The 12,500-nt window shown below is 44.0% G+C and overlaps 2 protein-coding genes across 7 annotated transcripts in view; both read right to left on the minus strand.

Moving 5' to 3' along the window:
* tead4 (TEA domain transcription factor 4) overlaps positions 1-8,149 on the minus strand; it is a 36,011-nt gene extending 27,862 nt beyond the window's left edge. For 3 of the 6 annotated variants that reach the window (XM_030366273.1, XM_030366272.1, XM_030366270.1), the window contains exons 1-2: positions 7,928-8,148; positions 1,283-1,682 (exon numbers count right to left, since the gene is read on the minus strand). In XM_030366273.1, coding sequence (XP_030222133.1) covers positions 1,283-1,289 — 7 coding nt within the window. In that variant the 5' untranslated portion in view covers positions 1,290-1,682; positions 7,928-8,148. Of the gene's footprint in view, positions 1-1,282; positions 1,683-7,927 lie in introns of those variants that run through there. The other 3 variants (XM_030366271.1, XM_030366274.1, XM_030366275.1) reach the window with 3 other exon arrangements.
* A 796-nt stretch (positions 8,150-8,945) lies between these two features.
* The window catches only part of si:dkey-82f1.1 (DENN domain-containing protein 2A), a 40,942-nt gene continuing 37,387 nt past the window's right edge, over positions 8,946-12,500 (minus strand). The window contains exons 16-21 of the mRNA XM_030365933.1: positions 11,508-11,685; positions 11,336-11,377; positions 10,995-11,100; positions 10,544-10,828; positions 10,084-10,173; positions 8,946-9,946 (exon numbers count right to left, since the gene is read on the minus strand). Coding sequence (XP_030221793.1) covers positions 9,915-9,946; positions 10,084-10,173; positions 10,544-10,828; positions 10,995-11,100; positions 11,336-11,377; positions 11,508-11,685 — 733 coding nt within the window. The 3' untranslated portion in view covers positions 8,946-9,914. The remainder of the gene's footprint in view (positions 9,947-10,083; positions 10,174-10,543; positions 10,829-10,994; positions 11,101-11,335; positions 11,378-11,507; positions 11,686-12,500) is intronic.

A 12,500-nucleotide genomic window follows, 5' to 3' on the forward strand; every position in this document is an offset into this window, starting at 1 on the left:
GACCATTAAGACTGCCGTTGAGAGCTGGTGAAAGTCGGCGATTGTGAGTTTGTTTGCATGCGTGTGCAAAATGTGTGTGCGTGCGTGTGTGTGTGTGTGTGTGAGCATATCTATGTGTCTTTCGGTGTGTGTGTATGTGTGTGTGTGTGTGTATGAGTGTGTGAGGGTGCAAATGTATGTGTGTAAATGTATGTGAATGTATGTGTGTGTGTGTGTGTGTGTGTGTGTGTGTGTGTGTGTGTGTGTGTGTGTGTGTGTGTGTGTGTGTGTGTGTGTGTGTGTGTGTGTGTGTGTGTGTGTGTGTGAGCACAAATATGCTGTCCAAATACAGTAAGCCAGAGAGTGGGAGAGTCTGTGGGAAAATGACAAAGGCCCTTTGTAAATGTAGCTGAGTATACAGTGAGACGTGTGTGTGTGTGTGTGTGTGTGTGTGTGTGTGTGTGTGTGTGTGTGTCTGTGTGTGTGTGTGTGTGTGTGTGCGTGTGTGTCTGTGGTGGTGAAGCAATATGTCATTTTGTACTGTGTAGACTAGCTGAAGGGAAGACGATGACTCCTATAAGTTGCACTGGGCGAACATGAGTCATGTAGCACTGGTGTAAAACATTTAAGAAGGGTATTTTTATGTTGCAATGTTGCAATGTCGTACTGTTGGTTATTTAGTGCCTTTGAAGTCATATAAACAAAAATAAAGTTATATGATTATATGACTATACTACTTAACTGCTACGGCTATGCTGTATTGAATGTCGAGGATCATTTATTGGCTATCAATCTGTGGAGCGTGTGTGGTGTGGATGACGGCTGGTTTAATCAGCCTCATTTCCTGCATGACAACTGCATGAGTACCAGTACAACTATCATTGTCTTTATCAGCTTTTATGGAGAAAAGGGCCATTTTAGGTCAGGTCAAGTAAAGTTCACTTTGATTCACTTTGAAAAAGTTAACGGCTTACACACACACACACACACACACACACACACACACACATACACACACTCGAAAAGATGTGCATGTGTGTTTGTGTGTGTTCGTCTTTAAAACAGAAACCAAAAAAATGAAATCAAAGAGCCACTGGATCAGAAAGTGCATTCAATTTTTTTTCTCTCAACGGTCGTTTATCTTTGAGCGACAGCCTAGACGCCCCAAACTGCTTTTCACAAGCAGCCAGAGGAGGAAGGGGGGGGGGGGGGGGGGGGGGGGGGGGGAGGGGGGGCGGCGCTACGAGGACCCCAGCGACTACACAGCGGAGGCGAGCAGAGCGCGGCGGGGGGCAGTGCGTACCGTACATCTTGCCTTCGTCCGACAGGATGATCTTCCGTCGGCCGCAGGGCGGGTAGATGGCCAGCGCCTCCTGGAAGCTCTGCTCGATGTCGGGGCTCCACACGCCCTCCGCATCGTTCTCCAGGGGCTTGTCCAGCCCCTCGCCCAGGTCCTCGCTCCCGCCCCCGGGCGAGGGGGCCGGTACCCACTCTGCAGACGTGGTGGGGGTGAGGGAGCGGCCCCAATAAAAAGGGCGGTTGTTTTGGTGTGGGTGGGAAGGGAGAGGGAGTCAGGGAGAGGGCCGGGGAGAGGGGGGGGGGGGGAAGTCAGAGAGGGTGGAGGTCCAATGGGTGCTGAGGATTTCGGCTAGGGTGCGTTGTGGAGGGGGGTGGGGGGGGACGGGTGGACTGGGAGGTAGGTCCTGAAAGGAAACAATTCAAAAGTCGTTGGTCATTTTGGGAGTGATGGCGAAGATCCGGCGTGTAAACCTGTCGTTCAAATATTCATTCGTCATCCACGCATTACAAATGAATAGATAGATGTTGACTCAAAGTTAGCAAGCTACATTAAGCAACTCTGGTGGTAAACCGAATGTGGACGTCCCTGGGCTCAACGACGGAGATCATTAAAAAGGTATACACCAGCACACACCGTCTCTCCTGAGGCAAGGTGGCGACAGGTGATTGCCTAATACAGATGAGATCCACGCAGCCCAACGCTTGCTAATCCCCGACTTAAATGTAAGTAAATTGAATCGCCCCGTATCAGAAAATAGATTATGACAAGCAGGAAAACAGACAACATGACATGAAACGACAAGAGATGAGGAGGAGGGGAGGGGGGAGGAGAGGAGAGGAGAGGAGAGGAGAGGAGAGGAGAGGAGAGGAGAGGAGAGGAGAGGAGAGGAGGGAGGGGAGAGGAGAGGAGAGGAGAGGAGAGGAGGGGAGAGGAGAAGTTGCGAGGAGAGCAGAGGAGGAGAGAAGAGGTGAGGAGGGGAGAGGTGAGGACGGGAGAGGAGATGAGAGGAGGGGAGAGGAGAGGAAAGGAGAGGAGGGGGAGAGAAAAGGGGAGAGGAGAGGAAGTGAGTGGAGAGGAGAGGAGGGGGAGAGTAGGGGGAGAGGAGAGGAAGTGAGTGGAGAGGAAAGGAAGGGGAGGACAATTGGGTTGGGTTGAGGATGAGTGGATGACTCAAAAGATGAAGGGAGAAGGAGAAACATGTTAACATGACTCAGTGTTTCATGGTCCTGTTAGCGAACACACATTAAACTCGCCGACGGAGCCATACTGGCCACGGTGGTTCAAGTCTAGTCCAGGGTCTTGGATACCACTGGCTCTAGTATTTATTTGTCAGCACGACCCTTGATTATATTATAGCAAGGGATGACACAGCTGTGCCTCTAATTAGTTTGGATAAGTGAGCTGGGCTGGCATTAGCTTAGCACTACGATCGCTAGCTAAGTCCGTAATGGGATTGACAACGTTCCCGTCATTTACGTCTACATTTGAGTGTTGGGAAGCACACGCACGCACGCACGCACGCACGCACGCACGCACGCACGCACGCACGCACGCACGCACGCACGCACGCACGCACGCACGCACGCACGCACGCACGCACGCACGCACGCACGCACGCACGCACGCACACACACACACACACACACACACACACACACACACACACACACACACACACACACACACACATCGGGCACGAGCAAACACAAGAGTTTTTTATGAAAAATGTCTGGAAGCAGTTCCAATTCCTGTTCTTTTTGTCCTCCATGTTCACTTAAAACAGAGGCAGCAGAGAATAGGGGATATAGGGAAGCAGAGAAGAGTGGGGTCTAACTTTTACAATTTGCTTCTAAATCCAAGTATTTTGCTATTGTTCACCTTAATTATTCTGTTATTTTTGGCTCTTCTGTTTCTTATTATTTCATTTACATAGAGGTCTGTATTTATATTTTCTGACTTAATATGTTGCTTTTAGTCAGCGTATTGCTACTGTCATCTATGTGCCCATTCATGGTCAATAAAGAAAAGTTGCAAATGATAATAGCAAGAGAGAGAGAGAGAGAGATTGAGAGAGAGAGAGAGAGAGAGAGAGAGAGAGAGAGAGAGAGAGAGAGAGAGAGAGAGAGAGAGAGAGAGAGAGAGAGAGAGAGAGAGAGAGAGAGAGAGAGAGAGAGAGAGTGAGAGTGAGAGAGAGAGAGAGAGAGAGAGAGAGAGAGAGAGAGAGAGAGAGAGAGAGAGAGAGAGAGAGAGGATGTTCTTAAGAGGGAAACATTGGTCCTGGTTTTGGTCATAAGTCATTGTGTTTCTGTGTTTTGAAGTGCTCAGTTGGTGTGAGCAACAATCTCCACCACTCCCCCACCCCCCTTCCTCTGAGTTGACGTTCAGCCAAACTTCCTGTAAAATGACTGGTCTATCCTCTATGGTAACTCACATAACACACATAACACACACGCACGCATGCACACACTTGCAAACACCCAAGACATTAATAATGCAGAATAGACACCAGAAATAAACCCCATTCTCATTTAATCTTATAATAGGAGTTAGGCCACAAAGAAAGCCATGTGTGCCATTCACGCGCAGACACTCCATGGATAATAACATTAGCCGGCTATGGAGAGGAGATGTGCAACATGTTGAAGGTTAGTGGAACACTGAGGTTTGTCACTAATGCTTATTCGTCCTATTATATTAGTATTGCCATTAAAACGTTTAACAAAAACATATTGTATTTTGAAAAATTTGGAACTTTGGTAATTAATATTTCAAACGCAAATGCACTTCCAATTGTCCTGTTAGTTAGGTCATTTTATTGGAGCATTTTTTTTTTTATACATTCTATGAATTATAACAACAAATTAAGTCAATTAAGTTAGTTCCACCTCAATCAAGTTGATTCTAACCAATGCAAACCTCAACTTCAGTCAGTCCAGTAAGCTACTGGCTCCCTCACTATGGATACTGTGTCCCCCCATAAATGATTAGAGGGTTATTCCAATGTCAAACCAACTTATTTAAGGGGCTTAATGACTTAAGCCCCTTAAATTAGCCAGTCTGCCCTCTCTCAACTCAGCTCAACTCTCCCGTCTTCATGCCGCATTTCAACCTACGGTACCCTCCACCCAGGCCCCTCAATACCCTGATAATCCCCCGGCTGGTGGACCCACAACCCCCCCCCCCCCACCCCCCCCCCCCCCCCCCCCCCCCCCCCCCCCCTTCTTCCCAACTATAACAAAGACATACATTATATACTCATAATAACATATGCAACAGGTCAGTACACACATCACAGATCCTAACCCTTTATGTAGCACAGGCAGATAGCACATAGGAGCTAATACCACGCAGGGTTATATTAGAGAGTGTGCTCGTAAAACTGCCGCTGATGCTGATATATTGGTTAGGAGTTGGTTGTGTGCGTAAGCGTATGCTTGTGTGTGTGTCGGTGGTAAGGGGGCACGATCTGGACTAATCGGGCCAGGAATGCAAAGCTGGGAAACGTAGTCCGAAAGGAAAGCCATATTATAGGATAATGCTGGACTGACTGAAGCATGGGGCCCAGTATGAGTTATAAGATTTATATTATTAAATTATGTTTATATCACATTATTGTTATTATGATGCTTATGATCGAAATGAGTATTATGATCTTTGTTATTACTATTATTATCATTATTTATACTATTTATATTATTATTATTATTATCATTACTACTATAATTATTATTATCATTATTTTTTTATTATTAGAATTATTATCATTATAATAGTAATTATTTTCATTATTATTATCATCCAAACCCACCACTACTACCACCCCCTCTACACAGCCCCCCCCCCCCCCCCCCCAGGCTGGCCCTGTCAGGTGACAACTCCCGGGGTCAACAGGTCAGCTCCAACCTAGTCTCTATCAGAATAAGATTACTCTGACACAATGAACCAGGGGCTGACTCAAATACACACACGGGCGTGTGTGTGTGTTTGTGTGTGTGTGTGTGTGTGTGTGTGTGTGTGTGTGTGTGTGTGTGTGTGTGTGTGTGTGTGTGTGTGTTTGTGTGTGTGTGTGTGTGTGTGTGTGTGTGTGTGTGTGTGTGTGTGCATGTGTGTGTGTGTGTGTGTGTGTTTGTCCATGCTTTTATGTGTGTCTGTGGTTTGTGTTTGTGTGCGTGCATGTGTGTGCTTGTGTGTGCCTGGTTCTTTGTGTGTGCATGATTGTATGTGTGTGTCTACGTTTGTGTGCGTTCTGTGTGTGTGTGTGTGTGTGTGTGTGTGTGTGTGTGTGTGTGTGTGTGTGTGTGTGTGTGTGTGTGTGTGTGTGTGTGTGTGTGTGTGTGTGTGTGTGTATTATTCGCGTGGAGGGCGATGGCAGAAGGAATGATCGCAATGTGGGATGAGCAGCACGGCCACCGAAAGAAATAACAAAACATTACAACAGAAATCCTCGCTCGCTTTCACCCGCTGCCATACAGGGAGAGGACCTGTTTAAGGCATCTTGTTAAACACACACACACATGCACGCACCCCGACACACACACAAACACACACACACAGACACACAAACGCACACATACATGCATGGCAACACGCAAACAAAAGTACACATTCATACATATATACTCCCACACACAGACACACCCATAAAGCAAAGCGATGCACAGTGATAAAGACACATAGAAACAGACGCACAAAGACATTGATCCCATGAGATATAAACACACTCACTCTGAACTCTGATATGAACACATTACAGTTTAACATTGATAAACTAATTCAGGGAACAAATGCATTTGTTGGAAGTTGCATTATAACGTTACTCAAGGGGAGAAAAGGGACAAAGATGATGTGTGTGTGTGCTTGTGCGTGGGTGTGTCTTGGCAAAGTGTCCATTGTGGAAAAAGGGAAATAATATTTCGGGTGGTCACACATTTAGGGAGGGTCCTGACAGGTGTCCACTTAGTGACCCTGGACTGCTACACCTGCTGCTTCTATGCTGTGGCTGGTTCTCTCCCCCCAGCTGTCCCATAGGACACATACGCACACACACGCACACACACACACATGCACACATATGCACTCTCACACACACACACTCACACACATATGTACACTAACGCACGCACACACACACCCGCACACACTTACGGGCACGAACAATATCAAGCACCCGTACACACAAACACATACCGAACACATGCACAAACACAACGCACACACACAAACAGGCAGACACAGACATGCATACGCATGCATGCACACACTAACACACACACACACACACACACACACACACACACACACACACACACACACACACACACACACACACACACACACACACTCAGACACACACACAAACACATTCACACATATACAAACGCAACACATTGCCTTAGCCTGCTCTTATGATTGCTAGCTTCTATAGCGAAAGGAAAATTGTGTAATATACCATAGTCTCTCTCTTATACCATACTCTTTTACATGACCCTTCTAAACAAACACACACACACACACACACACACACACACACACACACACACACACACGCACACACACACACACATACATAGGGTCAAATAAAGGGTCAACATAATTGTATTATATTTGTAAGGATAAAGGCTGTCTGTTCTATCTCACTGCAGCTACAGTTTATATATTATCAATCATTTAAAACAATGCAATTATTTATATTGACCTCAAATCATGTCATGAAACACAAGCACACACACACACAGACATACACACACTTCAATATATCGTACTGTAGGTATAAAAAAACACTTTAAAGATGTATTTAAGCTGAAGCACCGTGCCTAACTTCAGATTATTTAAAGTAGGGTACTGTAATTTAATAATAACATTTGTAACTGTACTCATTGCTTATCATGTTATTTGTTTTATATAACAATAGTATAAATAATCGTAATAATATGAGTCATAATAATTATTGGCATTTTGTTATTAGTATTAGTCATTAAATCATGTTCAAATAGAGTAGATGTCGATACTATGTATATGGATGAACCAAAAGTTTCCTGTACGATGCTATTTCACATTCAAGAAGTTCCAGGTCCAGTCGGCGCGCACGTCTAGCTTTTGTCTCAGGAAATCAGAACGCGAAGTTGTTGCTCATGACTTTGAATGAGGCTTCACACACGCATGGGCTGGTTATCAACTAGCCTTACGGTCAGCAGTATGAGCCTGTATTGCATTAAACAGTCTTGGTATAAGTTTAACCAGAGTTTTTCCCATGGGTTACGTCCATGCCTAAACGTTATGAAGAAAGAACTAATGTTGACTACAGCCTGATTCGTGCCAATGACGTTATTACTTTCCTTCTCAAAGTTCCGGTAAAAATCGCAGGATGTCATTCCCAATACAGCTGAAGAAAAAAAAATGTCTAGGAATTCCCCCAAAAAATTATAACTATTTCAAGAATGTTGTCGCCGACGACAGCAAATGAGTAAATTAGTTCGCTGCGATGCAACCGAGGCGAGGATATCGGGAGCAACAAACCATAAACCATAAACCAATCATCCGGCGAACACAGACTAAACAAATAAGCAACTCGTCTACGACAGCGACAATAGTTGAGGAATGACTCGAGCGGGTCCGACTGCACAACTCTACACACCGGGAGCACCTTACCTGTTGCGGAACGCGGTCGCCTCTGGAAGACAGGTGGTGGAAAATATTTGGAGGATATCTATTTTTTTTATTTATGAAGAACTAAATATGTCTACGTATGTATGTTTGTATGAATGTATGCCCTCTCTGCTTGAGCCGTTTGAAGCGCAAGGAGGGCTGGAATTTCAGGAATTAGCTGTGGTATGATATGAAGAGTGGAAGACACAGAAAGGGGACGCAGGCAGAGAGGGAGGCAGTTGTGACCGCTCATCACGTAATGAGGGAGGGAGGGAGGGAGGGGAGGGAGGGGAGGGCTTGGAGCCACAGGGGGGGAAAGGAAATTGACTCAAGAAAAACAAGCTGGGAGAATTGTCATTGCCTTTGAAAGGAGGGACGAACGCTTGGAAAGACAAGTGGGGGACGCAAGCCCTTTATGTACGGAGAGCTAAGAATAGCCCGTTTATGGTACAGAAATGAAGACAGGTCTGTCGTTACGATGCGTGTGGTATGTATACATTGAATTCTGCTTGTAGCCTGCAGTCTCGTCCCCCTTCTTTTTTAAACTTTAGGTAAGGACATGGTTTATTTGATTGTGCAGGCCTAATGCATAGGCTACAGACAGAAGATATTATCATTCGATTATTAAAACAGAGAATAAAAGAAAAGAAAGGTCTTTGCAAAAATGGGTCCTATTGCCTAAACTGTGGGCCTTAAGAGGTTAACTATTTATAAAGGCTGGTAGAGTTTTTCACCTTTTGACATAGGTCATCATCGCACAAATGATTTAAGTTAGGTCCCTCAAAGGCCAAAGGAAAGAAGAAAATAATTAGTCGATAGGATTTATTTTCTAACCATTTTTATGAATGGCGACAAAAGGGAACTTTGACGCTTAATGTAGGATGCAGGTGATTATAATGCCCTCTAGCGGATGTACAGGTTATTGTGCTTAATGAGAGATACAGTATATGACAAAGCTACCCTGACTGAAATTGAAACCATAACTGCTAAACTGAAAAATGAATAAAAAAATATATTCATAAATCATTGATTGTTTTAATTAAATCACTTTATTTATACATTTACATTGCATTCTGAGTCAAATTAAATGCAGATCTAGAGCTGTTGTAGAAGCACATTGATAAAGACATTCCTAAGATATGTTTGTCCTATAAAATCAAACTTCAACTCATATTGAAACAAGTTTGCAATTCACATGCATTACCTCTTACATCGTTTTCTTCACACTCAATAACTTTTTAAAGATGATAATGTTCCTATTTCGCTTACTTAGTACAGTGGTACACGCCAGAGTGGTATTTAAACAGTCTGAGCTACACTCAGACTCATTCATACTACAGGAGCTTTTTCTTTGTTTTTTTTCTAAAACACATAAATTAACTTAAAGCCTCCTGTGGAAGAAGAAGTTGTACTACTGTATTTAAAGGAACAAATATAATAAACAAAAATTGTTGGAATGAGTGCTGTATAGGAATGTATTGTTTTGGAATGCATTGTACAAACTAATAAAATTGGTCAACGACACATTTTCAGAAAATGTCTTTTGGTGCAAATTTGGGTGCAGTCACCTTGAAGCACAGCTTTTGCCTCCTCTGTTTACGACACATACACTATAAAGTCAGTGCTCAAATCTGGGCTCCGGATTTGATGGAAGTTACACATCTGTTTGGTCTCCATGGTGTCAATTTCCACACAGGAAGGGAATTTTCAGGGTTTTATTTGGTCCGAGCTGCATGAGAAACTCCACACAACGTCACTGGAATTAGTCTTTGCTCGCTAGCGAGCAAGCTAGCTGAGCGGAGTTTCTACATACCCTTCCCATTCACTGTATTCTCTACATGTGCACAAGCCTTCAAAACCGTAGGTCTTATCTTCAGCAATTAATCGCTGGTCCATGCCCTCCTTCCTCTTCCTCTCTTTTGCTTCCTCTTCGTCTTCCTTTTCCTTTCACATGCTTTACTCACACTTGAACAATACTCAAACCGCTATATCATTTCTTAGACAGGAACTTCATCTTGTTGCCTGAAAAATAGCATGACAACACATTGAAGTTATTTTCCAGAAAAATGAACTTACTTTGGAAAATAAAAATAAAACTGTTTAATAAAAGCCAATGGTGGGTACAGCCCAGGCAGTTTAACAAGGAGGTGAGAGGTTACCCAGTAGTCCTTTGAGGAACTTGTTGACAGCTCGTTGCTCACTGCCAGGGAGTGAATCCAGGTATTCCTGAGCCCTGACCTCAAACAGACCTGGACACAAACAAAAACAGACAATGATATTCATTAAGTTAATTAAGTTGTTTATTCATTATTTAATATATATTTATTATTATTTATATGTTTCTATATTATTACGTTTTTTACTTCCTGCAAACCAAAACTGTACTTCTCTAATTTAAATGTATAGAATGTAAATGTCAAGAATAAAGAGACTGCTTAATCAAAATATGTGTATGTATTATATTGCAATCAATATCATGCATATATTTTCAAACAAAAAACACGTTTTTAAATGACTCACAGCTGTGATCAAATGTATATCATTTGATATGTCAGTCACGAGTCTTAAGCCCTCAATTCTTTCCATGTATCTGAAACCCTGGCTACCCTCTCACTTCACCTCTGAGGCCCTGCTTGCGTAGCTCCCTCTCCTGGACGAATCCGGCAAATGTCTGGGTCTCCATAAACACCTCCAGGAACCTCTTCAAGCTCTTGGAGGTCACGGCCTTGCGGAAGGGCTCGCGCTGGAACGATGAGACGGCGGAAGGCGACGGGGAAGAGGGAGAGGACACGGCCGACTCTTCGTCCCGCTCCACACCGCACATGAAGAGAGAGTAGTGGCCCACCATCTCCACGAAGAAGCGGACGAACGCCTCGGACACCACCGTGCTCAGGGAACAAGAGTCTGTGCATCAGCAGAGAGAGAGAGAGAGAGAGAGAGAACGAGAGAGAATAAGGATGTTGAATAGTTTTGCAGTCCAACCACATATTTTGTTTAAGGTTCACAACCTTCAAAAAAAACTCCCAGCAGATACAAAGTAATACTTAGTAATATTGGCTGGTTGACTCACCACTGGGGAGGTCATCCTTGTCATTTGCCAGCTCCTTCCTCTTGTCCAGTACATGCTCCAGGGCAGCCTGCAGCTTGTGTGGTAGGATGGAGTCCTCATCATCCAGCTGAGAGACCCACCCAGAGGGAACGGACCAGAGGTTAAGGCTTTTCATTCAAATAGCTCGAAACTCTGTAGTCTAGCCAACAACTTCTTTATCAGTGAAAGTTTGTACTTATGTTAAATTTCCCTTCTTTGTTTGATTAGTTGCTACAAAAACGGCAAAATAAATCGGATTTACACTTGTAGTCTATTTCAAATGTTATTTCACATCATAAGATTAATAAATCTCAGCATTTTACCTGTCGTAGGAAACGGCTGTTGCAGAGGTCAACCACGAGAACCTGGGGGAAAGAAAGAAATATATAAAAATAGGCGACACATATTTGTCACCCATTGTCATATGACGCCCAAGGCTGCAGAGAGTACACATCACCATGATAAACAACGAGAAGCCAGAGATGAAGGCCTCACCTCCTCTATAGGCAGGTCCTTGAGCCGTGGCAGCGAGCTAGACAGAAGCCCCACTATGAAGGGGGTAGGGGTGCACACGATGTCCAGCATGGAGGGGGGGAGCACGGGGATGTAGGTGTGCTGCCAGGTGAAGGGGTACAGCAGGGCCACCACTGCATGGCAGCACTGAGACAATGTGCTGGAAGAGTGATGAGAAAGGCGAAATGTTATTTCAGAAGAAATCCCATATAATCCCAAAGGCTCAGTTCCATTCGTCGTTACCTAGGCCATTCCTAACAATCCTAGATGCTCTCCTTGAGCATACTTACTTACACATAATACTACAGTGCCAATACTAGGTAAGATAAGAGTAGCAGCCTAAATCGACTTTCCTGAACCAGTCAACTCAATGTTGCCTTAAATGATGCCGAAGCAGCTCAGCTTTCTCAATTCTTCCTGCTCGACTAGTAAATACTACTGCTCGTTTCCGTAAAGGAATTATAGTGAACGAGCTATAGAAAGTAAGACGTCTAGGTAAAAAATATAGGAAAAAGTCATGTCATATATTCAGAATTTATACTCAGACTTGCATAATATTTGAACGAATGCTTATGTTATCGTAGTAACATTCACCATGCATGCTTGTATGTTACCATGTTTAATACTTCAGGAAACACCCTTTCTATACCACAAGAGGGCGCTAGCCACAAATAAACATAACAATTACTCCACCAGGCAGATGTATGACTAAAGCGCCTATTCATGAGAGTATTAAAAGAATCTCGGGTCAAAGCATCAACAAGTGTGTGTGTGTGTGTGTGTGTGTGTGTGTGTGTGTGTGTGTGTGTGTGTGTGTGTGTGTGTGTGTGTGTGTGTGTGTGTGTGTGTGTGTGTGTGTGTGTGTGTGTGTGTGAGATGAAAAAAAAGGTTCACAGGCAAAAACAGAATCCAACTGGCGACCACACACTGTTACGTTAATTCCTTCCGTACGTTCGCCTGTTCTCAGTTAATTAA

Source organism: Gadus morhua, chromosome 9, assembly GCF_902167405.1.
Source record: "Gadus morhua chromosome 9, gadMor3.0, whole genome shotgun sequence".
NCBI lineage: Eukaryota > Metazoa > Chordata > Actinopteri > Gadiformes > Gadidae > Gadus > Gadus morhua.